Source organism: Leuciscus leuciscus (genome assembly GCF_965113295.1).
Source record: "Leuciscus leuciscus genome assembly, chromosome: 8".
Taxonomy (NCBI): domain Eukaryota; kingdom Metazoa; phylum Chordata; class Actinopteri; order Cypriniformes; family Leuciscidae; genus Leuciscus; species Leuciscus leuciscus.
In genome coordinates, this window is record NC_138732.1 from 7,818,267 (window position 1) to 7,836,859 (window position 18,593).

Here is an 18,593-nt window from a genome sequence, read left to right on the forward strand (position 1 = left end):
CTGTTAACAATGAAGAGCCCCGTCCATCTGCCACCAGTCACAGTCACAGTGAATAAACTTACCGCAGTCTTCACACAATATGCTCTCCACATCTTTCTTGAGGGTCTTCTCGGTGCTGTCCAGAGGAGCAAACGACGCTTTGAATACTAAAGGCTCCTCCGTGGGGTCCATGAAAAATATATATCTGTGGTGCTTCTCCACCGCCACGCAAGGAGCCTCGGAGCCGAATTCCCCGACGGTGACGAGCTGCTCGCGCTCCAGCCCGCCGCTGTTCACCGGCCACACGTCCAGCACCTTGACATTCACACTGTAGGGCTCCACGGAGACGTTCTCGGGCAGCGAGCTCACCTCGCCTTCGATCACCACGGCCGATCGGTAAGCCTGGTCCTGCAGCGAATCCAAACTCGGGGCGTAGCAGGCGAAGGAGACCCCGATGACGAGCATGGAGAAATGCACCGGATCAAGCCTCCTCATGCCGTCTGCTGTGGCTCAGGGGCGGCCGGCGGCGCTGCTGCAGTGCTCTCGGGGCAGAAGGTGCTGGGGGACTGAGTGCGAATGGGCTTGCGCAAGTGTCCATGCCATCTGCGTGTGCTGCTTTCCCCATGCACTTGGTGACGGGGAAACACCAGCCGCTGAGGAACCGTTATCAGCCCCGGTCACTGCTGGGCTGCTGCATTCTCCTTCAACGCACAATCCCCAAACTCAATAAGCATGCATGCATAAATGACGCTCCTTTGCAGCAAGACGCTCCTCTCGCACACACTCCCTCTTTCTCTCTTTTGCTCTCTCTCTCTCAATCTATGTATCTATCCAGCCAATGTCATCGTCGAGACGCCTCGCTCGTGCACACAAAAGCGGGGATGCGAGCGAAAAGGGTCCAGAAATGCGCTCCGCCGTGCAAAACGACGCGCAGCACGCGCTGCTGTACGGCTGGGCGATGCAACAAGCGCGCGCCCTCCGCTTTTACGTGAGCAGATCTCAGCCGTCTGCTGAAAGTTCTGGCGCAAATGCACTAATGGCACGGGAGCGAGCCGGCCGGCCAGCCGTAGAAAGAAATCCCTCGAAAGCAGCCTGCCGGCGTCGCGTCGTTGCGCGAAGTAAAATGGCAGAGAAAGATTTGTGTTTATACGCCGCGCGACATCAACTAATAGAGAAACGGCAGACGGGCCACCGCGCCAGACCGCTGACGCGATGACTAACGCTGCGAAAAGCAGCTGAAAATGCAATCGATGCCTGGTGAAAAGTGCGTTTGCCGTGATTTTCTACTCAAGAACAATCCGCATTCAGGTCACATTCACCATTTTGCCCCAAAAAGCGATCCGCCACGCGCCAAGAAGACAGATACACAGCAAACCACCGAGCATCCTATCAGCCATATTTACCCCGGCAACAGGTCCTGCGGGTATTTGCCATGTACTGAGGGCTCTAGAATAATGAGAGGAGGGGACCGGTCATTGCGCCGTCGTGACTAGTCAGACTAAATGAACGGAATGATTCGCAACAGTCTAGAGGATTGTTTTGTGCACGGTTTTGGACTGGGTTTTAACTTGAACATTAGGGTTACATCATGCGTAAATGCGTCGCGAGAGAACGAATGTGCCATTGCCGTCCTGTCCTGAGGCTGCTGTAGGGCGACATCTGCAGTCACAGCGCGAGTGTGTAATGCAATCGAGAAACGCGCTGCGAACACCTGCCTGCTTCAGACGCACGTCAATGTTCTTATAACATTTGCTTTACTGGGGCAAAGACAAATAAGAATGTTCGAGATGATAAAAATGTACTTTAAAACACATGTAATCTGTGTGTTAATTTTGGATAAAAAAACAAACAAAACATGGGGCCCATGTCATTTTTTTTGACTCGGAAAATAAATAAAAAATACATTTATTAAAATTAAATTAAAAGGTATATCAATCAATTAAAAGGTATTTTTATTATTCATATTTTTCAATATTTATTTTTAATATTTGTGAGCCATTAAAGGGTTAGATTATCCAAAAATGAAAATTATCCCATCATTTACTCACCCTCAAGCCATCCAAGGTGTATATGACTTTCTTCTTTCAGCCGAACACAATCAGAGTTATATTACATAATATCCTGGCTTTTCCAAGATTTATAATGGGAGTGAATGGTACCTTAGCTTTTGAAGCCCAACAAAAGGTCATCTATCCATCATAAAAGTCATCCATACGGCTCCAGTGGGTTAATAAAGGCCTTCTGAAGCGAAGCGATGCGATGCATTTTTGTAAGAAAAATGTCCATATTTATAACTTATAAACTATAATCACTGGCTTCCGGTACCAGCTGTATGCGAATGACCTCTGACCCGACACATGATGTATTGATGAGTGCAGAGGATAGAGCAAAACAAAACACCGGTCACGAATTAGAAGTTAGTTTGTATTAGAAGAAATAAAATAAAAAAAGACTTGTTTTTAGAATCTACTCTCTCCTGAGCTTTCATGCGCATGTGTCGGGTCAGAGGTCACTCTTCCTCCGGAACTAGACTCGCTTATGGCCGTTACCGGAAACCAGTGATTATAGTTTATAAAGTTATAAATATGGATATTTTTCTTACAAAAATGCATTGCATTGCTTCACTTCAGATGACATTTATTAACCCACTGCCTTATGGATTACTTTGACTTTAAAAACTCAGACTCTATTCACTCCCATTATAAAGCTGGAAAGAGCCAGGATATTTTTTAATATAACTCTGATTGTGTTAGTGTTCGTCTGAAAGAAGAAAGTCATAAACTTCTAGGATGGCTTGAGAGGGAGTAAATTATGGGATCATTTTAATTTTTGGGTGAACTATTCCTTTAAAATAAAGAACTACTTGAGCTTAACAAAACGAGCCTTTTCCAAAAAAAAGAGGTCAAAATAACTGTCCAGAAATTGTAATATATGGAAATAAAAAAAATGAAGTCAATCATTTTTTTAAAGAATAATATTTATAGGCTATTTGAAAAAAATGTGTCTGCCAAACTTTCAGAATCCATTATTTTTATGGGACAAGAAAACCATAAAACATAGAGGACCATCATCATATAACCTTGTATAATATGTTTGAAATCAATGCTATTTATAAAATAAAAGTGGAATAAACGTTTTTAAAATGTATGCCACTGACATGAATACAACACAATTTTACATTTTTGAAAACTCGTCACATGTGTTTTCAACTAGATTTTTCTGTTATTCCTTGTCTAAAGTAAATGAAAGATACATTTCTTCTCATTTTCAACACTTACCCTAGAAGCATTAATGAGCAACAACCTGAGAACTCATTCACTCATTCATAAAGCCCACTGTCGCTGTCCGTGGTGCTGAACGGTAAATAGCTGTGCCTATGATTCCATATCATTACTATTTTTAAGTCCTGTCATTTTCCCTGTGATTATGTAATCTTAAAATGTATTTGTTTAAAACTGTATTTTGAATGGTCATATTTTTATAATAATTAATTATGCATTACATGGCCTACTAATAATGCAACAAGATATACAAAAAAAAAAACAAAAAAAAAAACATGATGGTATCTAACAGCAATAAAACACCAACATGCTGATTATTATTAATTATTTATTATTAGCCTATTCGTTTGAGTCCCTCTGTCTTTATCTCTCTCGCACACATATTTAAACGAGCGCACACGATAAAATGAGAGATTATCTACATCTGATGATAAACACACAGAAAAAAAACTTCTAAATTACTTAATGAAAAAGTTTGTTGTTCTGTGCGCAATCTTAACGCTGATATGACTTTTACTAACACATTCCTGATCTGAAGAATCTCACGGACTGCAGAAATAGAGCCCCTCTACGAGATGGAGACTTCAAGATGAGCTAAAAGATGCGAAACGTAAGAGCTCATTCTGTTTGAGTGAAAGTCAATGGAGAAGTTGATGCTTCAGTAGCCTACGCTGAACAAACTGCTTTTTTTCTGAAGAAACATCCTGACACAAAATAAACTGACAGCCTGGACTCTAATCTTCGACATCAGTTTCCAACATTAGACTCTGCTATTAAGAAAAAGTTATAGCCTATAAAAGAAGACCATTATATGAAAGCCAGGTAGGCTATATTTATAGATGAATGTATCCACAAATGTTTACCGAATGTTGTAAAACAAACACATTTCATGTCAATCAAAGACGCCAGGTCTAATATGTGATTGTCTTACAAGGTTTTGTTTTTGGTGAATCTTTAAAAATAGATCATTGTCACATTCGTGAGTAATATTATTTTTAAGAAAGACCTTGATATTGACTATATTTGAATTAAAGAACTCTAAAACTCTTCTATGGTGTAATACTTATAATATAACTAGTCCATTTCAGAATTTCATTTATTGTAAAAATCTTAGAAGACTTTTTATGGTTGTTTTATCCCTTGTTGCTAAATGTTGTGTTTGTTGCTTACCTGATCCAAGCTGACCGTTACGCTTCGTCCAACGGACGCGCAGGTTGTCGTCTCCTCTTTCAGCAAGCGTCTCTGGCAGCAGATATCGCGAGATTTCGGGGGTCGGTCAGCAGCAGTCGCGTTTGCAGCAGCAGAGCTGAGGGAACGAGAGAGTGTGTGTGTGTGTGAGAGAGAGAGTGAGAGAGAGAGAGAGAGAGAAGGTACGCGGGGAGGCTGCATCATGGCGGACAGAGACAGTGGAAGTGAGCACGGTGGATTCGCCACAGGCCCCGGCGCCGGTCCGATGCAACCGGGCGCCGCATCGCGGCTCCAGCACGACACGGAGGAGCTCGCCTCGAAGCGGGTGGACATTCAGAACAAACGCTTCTATCTGGACGTGAAGCAGAACGCCAAAGGCCGCTTTCTGAAGATTGCGGAGGTCGGGGCCGGAGGAAACAAGAGCCGCCTGACTCTTTCCATGTCCGTAGCCGTGGAGTTCCGCGACTACCTGGGAGACTTCATCGAGCACTACGCCCAGCTGGGCCCCAGCAACCCCGAGATTGTGCAGGACGAGCCCAGGAGGGCGCTTAAGAGCGAGTTCCTGGTGCGGGAGAATCGAAAGTACTACATGGATCTGAAGGAGAACCAGAGGGGGCGGTTTCTCCGGATCCGCCAGACCGTCAATCGCGGGCCCGGCTTGGGAACCTCGCAAGGCCAGACTATCGCTCTTCCGGCCCAGGGACTCATCGAGTTCCGCGACGCGCTGGCCAAACTCATCGATGACTTCGGCGTGGACGAGGACCCCGCGGAGCTGCCCGAGGGCACGTCGTTGACAGTGGACAACAAGCGCTTTTTCTTCGACGTAGGATCCAACAAATACGGCGTCTTTATGCGGGTAAGCGAGGTGAAGCCCACCTATCGCAACTCCATCACCGTACCCTGCAAAGTGTGGTCCAAATTCGGCGCGACCTTCTGCAAGTACGCGGATGAGATGAAGAAGATCCAGGAGCGGAGCCGGGAGCGGAGGGCGCGCGACATGCTACCGGAGGGCCTGCAAGGGGACGACGGGGACGAGGACTAATGCATATCATATATATATATATATATATATATATATATATATATATATATATATATATATATATATATATATATATGTGCACAGAACGAATGACATGATAATCAGACGTTACTGTAATATGGGATCGCTCGACACACACACACACAACCCTCACAGACTCGAACAGTTGCATCTCTTCACTCATCGCCGGAAGTTACCCACTTACCCACCATTTAACAGTAAGACGCTGCTATCGACAACATGTATGAACCGTGTCCAGGATGGTGCAGGAGTGTGTGTATATCCCGCTTTACCCACGTGTGTGACACATCCAAGCTCTAATGCACTGCGAAATCCTCTTGTTTTCCAGTACATTTTATCTATCTATCTATCCATCCATCCATCTATCTATCCATATATATATATATATATATATATATATATATATATTTATATATATTTATTTATTTATATATATGTGTGTGTGTGTGTATTAAGTAAAACCCAGCCAGCAGTGTGCACAATTTTATTCAAACCACTCATGACACACAGCAAAGAATGTCAATACTGGAAACAAAAGAATATAGCCTAGTCCATTGTAAAATTACCCTTTCTAAAAAAATGTGTCCTGTATGATAGTTGACACATGAGTGGGGTCGTTGCTTTCTAAACACTTGAGAACTGACACCTGTCAATCGTGTTGCCAACTTGATAGATGTGTCTGTTTCATGTGTTAAACCTGATGACACGACATGAAAATGCTGCTGATATTCAGCATGCACACTGGGGGTTTTAAGGAGAGCTGCAAAGTGAGTGCCGTAACTGTAACTTGTTGCGTATTAGAGCAACCGACCCCACTCTAAACTTGACTTTTACAGTTCGGCTTGTCAAGTACATTTGTTTTAAGGCTGTATTTTACTGGAAAACAAGATGGATTATTTTTTTTTATTTTTTTTTTTTGCAGTGTAACTATTCCAATGGTGCAAATTGACAAAGAGGAAGAAATATATGAATTATTAGTGCTTACTTTTGACTTCCAGCACAAAAGCTATTCTTTAGGAACCATTTTGAACCAAAGGTTCAACATGCAAACGAACATCAGAAGTGAAGGTGCAAAGATTAGGGAGTGCTCTGTATATTTCTACACGCACTCTGTTGGAATATTCAATTTACATAAATGGACGTCACCCCTTCTGGTTCGACTTAAAAGGTGCACTCAGTCATTTTTCCATCATTTAAACGTTTTACGCTGATTGCATCATGGGGGCCACCATGACGAGATCACATGACCGACCAAATTATCCACATAGACTCAATCTTATAGGTCACTTTCATTTGCAGAATCATATAAAACAAAATATGAATGAGTGCACCTTCAAATGCATATGAGGAAATCTAGTTGTTGTTTGCTCATTTGCCTTTTAACTCTGTACACAAAGCAAGAGATTGTTTGCACGTGTCATGCAATGTGTTCTTCGGTAGCCGCACAGCGAAGGCATTGCTAAAACGACCGGTAGACGTTTGTTCCTGTTAAATACGAACCCTGTTGCACCATGCCCACTGACATTTGGGCAGATGGTTTCATTGAAGTGCTAACTTAGATATACAAACTATGATTTTGTGAATCAGATGTACTTAGATCCTTATGAAATTGCCCACGTTTTCTGTGGGAATTTTTCTTTGTTTTGTTTTTTGGGATGGGGTGGGAGGGGGGGGGGTACTCAAACAGAAGTTGTCCACTAGTGTGACTTGCGATAATACCTGCGCGGAGCATCCTCTACAACGTCAAAAAACAACTATGGTGCCTTATATTCTCCACACGTTTACATGCTTTACGTGTCCGATCATTTTCTTTCTGATCGCTGTTTGTCTTTCTTTGTCGTTCGGGGTCACAACGGCATTGTTGCTGTACCACTCGTGGTGCTTCTTTGATGACTTCTTCGACAAGCCAATCAAAGAAAGAGGCTCACGGGGCTCTCGGCCCTCCACGTTGCCGGGAAAAGAACGATGATGTCATAATCAAACAGCGCTGACGTAAACATGGACGTGCTACGTTCACGTCGTCTCGTAATTACTTAAATTCTACAAGTCGTTTTCATGGCAGCATTCGATGCCAAAATCGATCCATGTGCGGATTTGTCATTGATGGCAAATTTTCCAAATTATGACAAAGACGCAAACTGGATTTGTCAGAAATGCATAGTAATTCCGACACGATGTGAATACAGCAGTAGTCACCTAAAGGCGGTGGGGGTCCTGCTCCTTGTAAAAAAAAAAAAAAATGATAATGAAAAAAATAACAGGTAAAAAAAATTAAAAAAAGCTGCGTAAAAAAATAAATACAAAAAAAAACAGCGTTATAAGGTTGTGAAATGTTTCTTGCTACAGCCCAGCGTTATGCTAATGTAGGCCTATTAGTAGACTTACGGCCGAGGCAGTAGCCTGTATGAATTTTTTGTATGGTGCTAATATCCCCGTTCGTGGGATTTTCTTCTGCCGGTCTTACTTATCAGTTGCTGAATTCGTTTGTTGTCAACCTCGTCCCATCGCACCTTGAGATTTTACTTTTCTCATTAAAGTTACAGTGCTAACACTTAAGTATCGTGTGCAATATATTGTAGGCTGCGTGCCAATGGCGGTGTTGCGCAAACTTCAGGCCCCCCTGTAGGTTCAGGCCCCCCTTTGGACCCCCCAAGCAAAACTATTGACTAAAAAACATTATAAATGTGTACTCTTTTCAATGCCTGATTAGAAATCCTAAAAATCACTTTATGATGTTGAGCTAACTATTTAAATATAACAATGTGTTTTCAAATTTTCACGCATATTATGAAACTGAAGCTATAAATAGTCATGTTAAATATTTGCTGTACTCTTTGTGAAGCTAATCTTCTAATCCTATTGATTAGAATGTTAATGTCACTTCCAGAAATACTATTTTGAGTGTCTAGATGATAATGTCATGTTTTTGAACAGGCATTACAGATGGCTACCTCTTGGGGTCCGAGGGGGATAGGATTTTGCGAGGGGATTGAATCTTGCGTGACATCGTCATTCTGTGTGTGTGGATACTCGTCCCCTTCAATGACAAAAAAAATAAATAAATTGTACGCATGAGGTTTGCTCTAATCGTAACATCTCTCAGCGTATTAAACTAACCTTTTTGACTGCCCAAGTCAAAGTTTAGGGTTTATACTAGTAACCTAACCGGTCACCACAAACAGGGACCGTCTGATAGCACCTGCGCATATGGCGGCAAATTTGCTCTCGGCCAATCAGGCGTGATCCCTTTTGTGTGACCTCAAAATATTGATGTAGTCACTTTAGCTTCTCGGTGGTTGGAGTAGTTTAATACTCGGTTTCTAGTATTTTTATGTTGTTTTTTTTCTAGCCAATGTTAAATGCACAATGCTTCATTCAGAGATATTCATAACTATTTATTTGATCAAATTTCTGAAGAAAGTTGTTCAAGATAAAGAGCTTTTTTTCCTCGAACCCTCTTGACGTAAGCCAACTCACTACTATTGCTGAGACGTGTGGTGAAAAAGCCTGTTGCTGTCAATCCCAGACATCACAACTACTGGGATATGTGGGGTTTTGTAAAAACGAGGTTCTTGTATCTAGTAAAGCCACCAGCCTACAGACAGTTTAGGGGTTTCTAGCCACAGACCCCCATGCTAAAGGCCCGTTTTGTGCTAAGCACATGAGGAAGTCTATAGGGGATCAAGGCTGACATGATTCTTGTGGTGCGTTTGGTCTCTTGTTTACCACTGCACAATATTAAAGCATACATAGGCACTTTGTCTCGCTCGATATGCCCTCGCATCTCTTTAAGACTGAATCTGAAACGGCATGCTTCTTTTGTCCTGGCTATTTCAAGTCTATTTGTACACTGTTATATTTCTTTTCCTCTGAGACCGGTAAGCAAATCTTTTTTCCTATCACTGCCCGGAACCGATTACGAAAACTGTTCGATGTGTGCCACAGTGTGAAATCGAAACTGGAAGTAACATTGAAGGATGTTTTCTAGAGCAAAACAATGTAAAAATCTGCAAAAAAAAAACACACGCCCTCGGAAAGAAGCTTTTGCTCTCAGATGATGCCCTCGATGGAATGAGCACATGTTTAAAGTCAAACGTGAAGGTGCTATTGGGTACTAAACGGCTCAATCCTGTCCAAGAATTTCTCGTAACGTTCGTCTGATAGTGTTCGATCTCTCCACCAGCAAAGACCAGTATTGGTTTGATGCACAACAGGCTGTGGGGACAAAAAAAACAAAACAAGATGGTACTCTGACTCTATTTTAGTCTATTCTCCAATTAGTGGTGCCGAATCTAACGTCACCTGACCTTAATGAGTGGAATGTGGATTTGTGAACTAACGGAGCTGCACATACTGCTGAAAGCCATCGCGTATCTGCAGTTTCCAATATGCGAAGACCTTTTAACTTGATCTAAGTGTTAATCTTATGAAAGTGTGTGTGTGTGTGTGTGCGCGTGCGTGTGCGATTATACGGTTCCCCTTCCATCTTAAACCACGGCCAGTCACGAACTTGGGTTAGTTCTCATACTTCACGGTCCTTCGGTCTCAAAAGCTCAAGGCTTCGACCTGCTTAGCATGTAACTGTGAGCGTTTTGCGTATTAAGCGGACTGTCTGGGATGGGTCCTGCATCGAGGGGCAATGCACAAGGAGGGTATTCACATATCCCACCAACCATTTCCTTTTTATTCCCTATCAAATGTGTTGTACTTAAAAATATATATATGACCTGTGATGTGTGTGTATATATGGTTTGTTACATATGATGCGCCTCTTTATTAAAAAAAAGATAGCATATATATATATATATATATAAATATATAGAATTAAATATATAAATATGCATATGGTTCCTATATATGTATTCCTATATGCACAGGAAATATATATAGGAAAAAGCATATTGCTGTTTTTTTTTTCCTTTGTATTTTATACTTACAGAAAGCATTGAATCAAATGGATAAAATACTTGCACTTTAAATATATAAAGAAAATTAAAAAAAAATCAGCATATTATTTTTGATAGGTGACCTCACATTCAAAGATTCTATAATTACTTTCCAGGCTTTGTGACAATTGCTGTTTGGCAGAAATCTATGAAGTTCTTCTACATATTGAAGTCTATTTTGTCTGTGTTACAGAAGGTTTACTAAAGTAAATTGCATGATGACTAAGTAGTGCACCAACTGTTATTTTCTTTAGTTGGTTAAAATGTCTAATGAAAAAATACTGTGATGATTATTCTCATGTGTGTACCCATTCTAAGGTATTCTGTTCTGCCTTTCCTATAACATGAATATGGTGCTTAAATTGGCTTAGAAATCCACCGTGTTCTACTCTTCATCATTGCCACAACCATCCTCCTCCTCCTCTGCATCCTCCGTTTGTTCCCTTTGCTGTTTGCGTGTTCTCACGATTTTATTCAGATTTACGTTTCTTGGTAACAAGTGTGTTTTTGTACAGGTACGTATGTTGTTCTTGAGTTGGAAAGCCTTTGTGTCTGAAAATGACTAATTGCAATAAATCATCCATTCCTCCCTGGCAGCGATTGGTTTTCGTGTCTTTGAATTCTAACATCCAGATCGGCTCAGTTCCAGTGGCTTTTTAAAGGAATAAATTACCCCAAATTGATGGCAATTCTGCCATCATCAATTGTTGATTTGGGACCCCACTGACTTTAAAAATATCTTTAATTGTGATCCACAGGGAAAAAAAAAAGTCATACAGGTTGAGTAAATGATGGCAATTTCTGGGTGAACTACTGTATCTCTTGAATTGGTTAAAGCAAATACGGAACACATGAAACCCATGAAAATGTGTTATTTGAAAACTTAAATTGCTTTAATATAACCTACTTTACTTTGTACGCCTCTAAATTAAACAGGAACTTCAGACAGGAAGAACAATCTTTCTATTTGGTATTTGTGTCACAACAGAGAACTATGCTAAGATAATGCTAGTCAGGTGGGGTCAAATTAGCTTTAGATCCAGTTTAGCATCTAGCTTCCAGGTGACCCCAAAGCTAATAGACATGCACTATTGCTTGTACTTGGAATATGATTAGTAAACTATATAAAAATGCAAGTCTACACCCAGAAATTTCTGAAATTGCAATCTTTAAGATCATCTTCATATAGGAACAAAATACATTCATATATAAAACAAAAGAGTTCTGTAGCCTGAATAGCTAAAGTTTGGCTATAAACGAACTACACCATGTTTCTGACAACTCTCAATCTTTAATTAAAATCTACAAATAGGAAAGTTTGAGTTATAGTTCGTAACGAGTCTGTAAAAGCGATTAGCGAATATATTTCCTGTTCGGTGTGATGACATTTAATGTTCACGACAACCTTTGTAGTCCTACTATGCCATTTGTTAGCAACCACTTTTTTCAAGACATGCATGAATGGGGTATTACTGATGTATTTTATGTGGTAGAAAAAATATGTATATTGTGTAAACCACAGAGCTTATTTTAGGCATTTAAAGGGATAGTTCACCCAAAAATGAACGTTCTATCATTAATTACTCACCTTCATTTCGTTCCAAACCTGTAAGACGTTCGTTCATCTTCAGTGCACAAATGAAGATATTTTTGATGAAATCTGAGATTTCTGTCCCTCCATTGACAGCCACACAACTACCTCGAAAAAGTTATTAGAGATTGTAAAACTAATCCATATGAATTGAGCGGTTTAGTCCAAATTCTCTGAACACGATCGCTTTATATGATGAACAGATTGAATTTTGTTTTTATTCACATATAAACATTGATCAACTCACACATTAGTTGTGGTAAGCAGAAGCTCAAGCATGTTCACATGACGTGCGAGAACCAATGAGGTTTATTCTCGTGTTATGCAGCACATTTGAACTTCCACAAGAGGTTCGATTGAGCTTTGGTTTATGTTGGCTTATGTAGCCTAAATTCAATCTGTTCATCATATAAAGCGATCGTGTCTTTTCAGAAAATTTTGACTAAACCGCTGAATTCATATTGATTAGTTTTACGATCTCTATGAACTTTTTGAAGAATTTAAGTGTCAGTTGTGTATCTGTCAATGGAGGGACAGAAAGCTCTCAGATTTCATTAAAAATATCTTCATTTGTGTCCCGAAGATGAACGAAAGTCTTACGTGTTTGGAACAACATGAGGCTGAGTAATTAATGACAGAATTTTCATTTTTAAATGAACTATCCCTTTAACCAAAATACCATTCAAAAACCCTATTGACTTTGGATGATGGAACTGGGGATGCAAAAATGTGAACTTGTTTGTAAGTTTTAGGACCCATTCCTTCAGAACTCTAGTTTCACTGGCATTTTAACCTGAAAAGTCAACATGAAATCAAAATGAACTCTAATAACTTTTTCATAACACTTACTCCTTGTCTTATTTTGGGTGATTCTTTAGTGCAGTAGTTCCTCTAAAACTATTTTCCTTGTCGAACAACATCACCAGGTGGAAATAAAATGGGTTAACTTTTCATGTTGACTTTAAGTAAGTTTAGTGATGTTTTTTTTAAAATGTTTTTTTAACCAATGACAAGACGCATGGCAGGATCACATGACAAACAGGGAATCACATGACAAGAACAAGAAACAAAACCCAAAACGTGACATACATATACATATATATTTACACTCTAAACAGAGATGCAAGGGGGTAAATATTTTCTTTCCTTCTCAAAACACTGAGTTTTGATTTATAAGTGAACAATTTATGTATAAGTGTTTTCACACATGATAATTGGGTGTAGGTAATTGGGAAATTATTGTACAATTTAAATGGCAATGTTTCCCAAATAAAACAAAAGAGCTGTTAGTTTTTGAATGAAGTGTCTAACATAGAGAACTGTGTTTAGAGTTTTGCAAAAAGTTTGTTTTACAATTGCAACCTGAGTGTAAAGCACGTAATGTGCTTGTAGTTTAGGAGACTTTTAGTGTCCAAGCAATAAAAAAAAAAACTGTATGACAAATAATTAATTGTATAATGTCTGATTAAATATAAAAATATATACTGTATAAGTTTCAGCTTATAAAAGTGTTTTTACTGTAATGAAGTTCCAGAAGTTTTAAGAATGATATAATTTTGTCTGGAAATTAACTAAATGAAAAAATGGAAATGTTAAATAGCGTTTTGTAGCCGTTATGCTATTGAATGTCTACACAGAAAACTGACTTTCAAAAATAAACCTACCCTGAGAAGTAAATGTAGTAAAGGTTGTTGCAACTAACCCCAGTCTCCTGTGTCTAACCTGGAACAGATAAAAAAAAAAAAAAAAAAGTAAATAATTAAATATTGTTCAACATATCCAAATAGTTATGGCATCCTTGGTGGGATATCCACACTCTAACAAATGCTGGGTTGTTTCAACCCATGTTTGGGTCAAATATAGACAAATCCAACCGTTTACATTTTTTTATCAAATTTTTAAACCCAACGGTTGGGTTTGTCCATATTTGGCCTAAACATGGTGTAACGAAGATTAGTTGTTATGGGAAGAAGGAGGCGGGAACCGGCGAACGTTTAACAAACTTTAATAATCATAAAATAAATAAACACAAAATGAAAGTAAAGGCGGCAGCCCCTCACAGACAACTGCCCCACAAACATAATAAAATAAACAAAACATAATGTCCAGGCCTAGGCCTCTCTCCTCCTTCACTGTCGTCGCTCCTCTTTTTATGCTTCCGAAGCTCCTCCGTCACGGTGCGTCTCACAGGTGGTGCTCATCAGTAATCATTAGAGTGCCGTTATTATCATGTACATAAATCATTTAAAAAAGGTTTTTCCCTGTTACAGTCATGGTTAGGTTTAGGGTTAGGGTAAGGGAATTTATGGTTAGCGTGCATTTTTGTATAATTTCTTGCAATTTTGTTTGTTGTATCATCTACCTATATCATAAAAATGGTAAAGAAAACATTAAATATTTCTAACCATAATTACCCATCTAAAGGCCATATCTTTTCACAGTAGCTTTTTATGTCAGTGCAAGGTCATTTTGATATAGGTATTTTTTTAACTGACCTTGAAGGACCTCAAAGTGTTGCAGTGCTTTGTCAGTTCCTCTTGTTTCGTGTTTATAGTGTAAGCAACCAAATGAGAAATCATAGGGCCTGTGACTTAAAAACATGGTCTCTCAAGGACTTCAGATTATGGGCATGGTCAAAGCCATGCTGGGTTGGCTGGGGGTCTTTATCGTGTGTGCTTTGCCCCAGTGGAGGGTGTCTGCATTTATTGGAGCCAACACTGTTACAGCACAGACCATCTGGGAGGGCATGTGGATGAACTGTGTGGTGGAGAGCACTGGACAAATGCAGTGTAAAATCTATGACTCCATGCTGGCATTCAGTTCTGACCTTCAAGCCGGCTGGGCATCATCTCCATTTTGACCGGATTCTTTGGAATCATCATTTCTATGGCTGGTGGGAAGTGCACCAACTGTATTGAGGACCCAGGGTCTAAAGCAAAGGCGTGCATCATTGCAGGGATTTTCTTCATGGTCTCTGGACTTCTTTGTCTGATCCCAGTTTCATGGTCAGCAAATACGATCATACAGAACTTCTATAATCCGTTGATGGTGGAGGCCCAGCGGAGAGAGTTGGGTGCAGCTCTGTATATCGGCTGGGGATCTGCTGGGTTGCTCTTACTAGGAGGAGGAATACTTTGTTGGAGCTGCCCGCCAAAGCAAGAACGCATTGACAACCCCAAGTTCTCCACTGTGAGGTCCAGTTCAACAAGAGGATTTGTCTGAGATGCAGAACCCATATGACTGGCCTTAAAATGCACTCTAGTAACTGCAGATCTAATTACTGTATGTCAACAATTCATCTGTAGAATTACTTGAGACATTTTTTTTACATTTAATAGTGTAACATTTTCTATCTCCCTAGCAATGAATATCTTCTGCAAAGAGATCATTCTGTAAAATTATTTTCTTTTATATGTTGGTATTCCGGTAGCAGAAACAGTAGAGCAAAGCGCTAGAAACATCATGGCTTTGATCATCTGGGAATGTTTGAACTGCTAAAATGTATACTTTAAATGCAGTCATCTTAGCAAGTCCCTTTGGATAAAAGTGTTGGCCAAATGCTTAAATGTATGTATTACAGCTTTTATGGATGGTAATATACAAAATACTTACAATAATACCTTTTGTATTGTTCTGTAATTTGTCATGTGTATTACGTATTTTTGTCATAATGTACTAGCATCAATAAATAACATTGAATCCCAAGTCTTCAGACTGCGATGGTATTAATTAAAGCTTATCTCACTAGTTCATACAAGTTTAAAAACTCTTGGGCAACAGCACACTTCCAATATACTTTCACAATGTTTTCTCTAAAAAATAAGTTTAAATCTGATGGCAAATTCTGAAGGCTAATCATCAAAACGTCAGAATATTTCTCTCTTGGCTCTGTGTAACTAGCATATTGATGTATGCACTGGCCTCTTTAATATACAATATTTTCATGTTTCACATTCGTTGGAGTGTCATTGCTCTTTGAAACAGTCGTAACTGCATATTATTAGTGAGATTCTAATTTCAGTGATGGAAACTCAAGGCTTGGAATCTTCTGTAATGACTGATGGGTCTAAAATTATAGACACTCTGTTAAGATCCTTTAGAAGGCACTTAAAATAAGTCTTGTGCTATAACTTTGTAACCCAAAATAAAGTGTAAACATTCCAAAAACTGCCGGTTACCTTGTCAGTGAAACACTGCTAAAAAAAAAAAAAAAAAAAAAAAAAAAAAAAGGAGTTAATTTATGCTACTGAATGTAATACTGTAATAATATACCGTCTTCACAGCATTTCACCTCTTTCAAATATAAATTTAATTGAAAATCTTGTGTTAAACACTATTTGTTCATTTGTAATTAATTTCCACTCATCTGAGAGAATCTTTGACTTATCTTTGACACAAGAGAGACAAGACTGAAATGGTTTTGAAAACATCTACTGTACCAAAAGCAGATCTGAATGCGTCTTCACGGAATGACTGCATATTTTAAGAATCTAGCTTCATTTAAGGAATCTTGTTCAGCAGGATTAAAACAAACAGCTCTGCAAGACTCCTCCCAAATGAGGATCTGTGTCAAACAGGCCCTCACTTCCTGCTTGTTTCTCAGACACTCATGGACTACGACCAGACCAACAGCTGCTTTTGATTGTGACAACACCAAGGGAAGGACTGATAAAGAAGTTTCTGGCCAGACCCTGTGCTTCATTGGTTTTGTCGGTATATGTATGTCTGTTATGGCATCCCATTGTGGCGTGTCCCTTCGTACATTGGTGCTCAATAATGAGTCTGACCCAGGACTTGCAAGCGGCACGTGCACTGAACATCATTGCAATAGTGATCAGCGCCATTGGAATGATACTGACGTTTGTGGGTGGCCAGTGCAGTCTGAAGAAAGAGTCCTCCATGGCTAAAGTGCTGATCCTGGGTTGCATCCTCTGCATTGTAGCTGGAGTCGCCTGTCTTATACCGGTCTGCTGGTCGGCAGCTGTCACCATCTCAGATTTCCAGAATGTTCTCACAATCGCGACACAAAAGAGGGAGCTTGGGGCATCTATATACATTGGCTGGGGCGCCTCAGCGTGTCTTCTGTTTGGAGGGATCATTCTGTGTACTTCCTGTCCACGAGAGAAGATACCAGTTAGAAATGAGAAAATATGATTAAAATGCCCCTTTAATTTTTGGAAAAGCGTTGATGTAATCGTATTGTGAATTCTACTTGGAAAGTACCAGGGATTCTGCCACGAAACAGGAAATAAATGCATATGGACAGTGTAGCATTGGTTTAGTTTTTAACAGAAAAGAAAGCTAACCAAAATATAATGTCAAAAAGCCTTTAATTCATCCGGCCATCAAAACACTTAGCTCTATTTTTACTTGGCTCATTTGTATTCGTGACATGGCCATTGTTCAGTTCCTTGCCGATGCGCATCTCATCGAATCTTGCCACAGTATCAACATTCCCCTTCTGAGGAATCTGGTCAGGCTTGAAAATTTACCTTAACCTGGTTTCAGGCCAATCCAACTTGGACTCCTCCCTTCGTCTGAGAAAATCTTAAAACTCTGAAGGGAACAGAAGTAATTTCTCTGATAAAGAGAGGAGCGAACACTTTCAAGCCAACGAAGCTGAGCAAACGAGAAAACATGGTGTCTATGTGTCGAAAGATCCTGGGCATGTCCCTAGGAATTATTGGTTTTATCGGAACTATTATGATTTGTGCCCTTCCTATGTGGAAGTTGACATTATTCATTGGAGACAATATTGAGACTGCACAGGTCATCTGGGAAGGCTTGTGGATGAACTGTGTGATGCAAAGCACAGGACAAATGCAGTGCAAAATCTATGACTCCCTCTTGGCCTTACCTCAGGACTTGCAGGCTGCTCGGGTACTTGTGGTCATTGCCATCATTGTGTGCGTCTTTGGGATCATCCTGGGAACTGCTGGTGGAAAATGTACCAGCTTTGTCGGGGTTGAAAGCACAAAGGTTAAAGTGACTTTTGCTAGTGGTGTAATGTTCATCGTGGCTGGAGTGCTGGTTCTGGTCTCCGTCTGTTGGTCAGTTAAGACCATCATCAGGGATTTCTTCAACCCTTTGCTCACAGATGCCCAAAGAAAGGAGATGGGAGCTTCTCTCTATATTGGATGGGGTGCAGCTTCACTGCTGATCCTGGGAGGAGTTATACTGTTTAGCTCCTGCTCACCTAAGGAGGAGGACAACTACGGCGTCAAGTACTCTCAGCCACGGGCCGTTGCCACCAGCAACGCTTCTTTAAAAAAAAAGAAATTACAGTAACTTACTGGCAGCTGTTTGCCAGTAACGTACAGTAAATTATACTTACAGTAAAAATACTGTATTCATATTCACAGTACCATTTAACTTGCTGTAACATTTAACTTGATTTATTTACAGTATAGTATTTTTTTTTACTGTAAAACACAATAATGTTATGCTCTTTTCTCCAGTAATATATTTTAATACAACAAAAATATATTACTTTACACTGTGAAATTTACTGTAATTTGTCTACTTTTACTATTTATTGTAAAACT

The 18,593-nt window shown here is 39.9% G+C and overlaps 3 protein-coding genes, 1 long non-coding RNA gene and 1 pseudogene across 7 annotated transcripts in view; 4 read left to right on the forward strand and 1 right to left on the reverse strand.

Annotated features, from left to right (window-relative positions):
- The window catches only part of nrg2b (neuregulin 2b), an 88,480-nt gene extending 83,945 nt beyond the window's left edge, over positions 1-4,535 (reverse strand). For 2 of the 3 annotated variants that reach the window (XM_082176990.1, XM_082176988.1), the window contains exon 1: positions 63-2,156. In XM_082176990.1, coding sequence (XP_082033116.1) covers positions 63-474 — 412 coding nt within the window. In that variant the 5' untranslated portion in view covers positions 475-2,156. Of the gene's footprint in view, positions 1-62; positions 2,157-4,430 lie in introns of those variants that run through there. The other variant, XM_082176989.1, reaches the window with a different exon arrangement.
- Positions 1-18,593, forward strand: part of LOC309504182 — a 48,176-nt gene that overhangs the window by 26,388 nt on the left and 3,195 nt on the right. The window lies entirely within an intron of this gene.
- On the forward strand, positions 4,497-11,053 carry purab (purine-rich element binding protein Ab). The gene has a single exon (XM_082177201.1). It carries the CDS (start codon positions 4,651-4,653, stop codon positions 5,488-5,490), a length of 840 nt encoding a protein of 279 aa, XP_082033327.1. The 5' UTR covers positions 4,497-4,650; the 3' UTR covers positions 5,491-11,053.
- On the forward strand, positions 14,538-15,391 carry LOC309504143 (claudin-4-like; annotated as a pseudogene). Its single transcript has one exon. The product of its transcript is annotated as a claudin-4-like (transcript).
- On the forward strand, positions 17,234-18,542 carry LOC309504139 (claudin-4-like). The gene has a single exon (XM_082177179.1). The coding sequence runs from the start codon at positions 17,686-17,688 to the stop codon at positions 18,334-18,336; it is 651 nt and encodes a 216-aa protein (XP_082033305.1). The 5' UTR covers positions 17,234-17,685; the 3' UTR covers positions 18,337-18,542.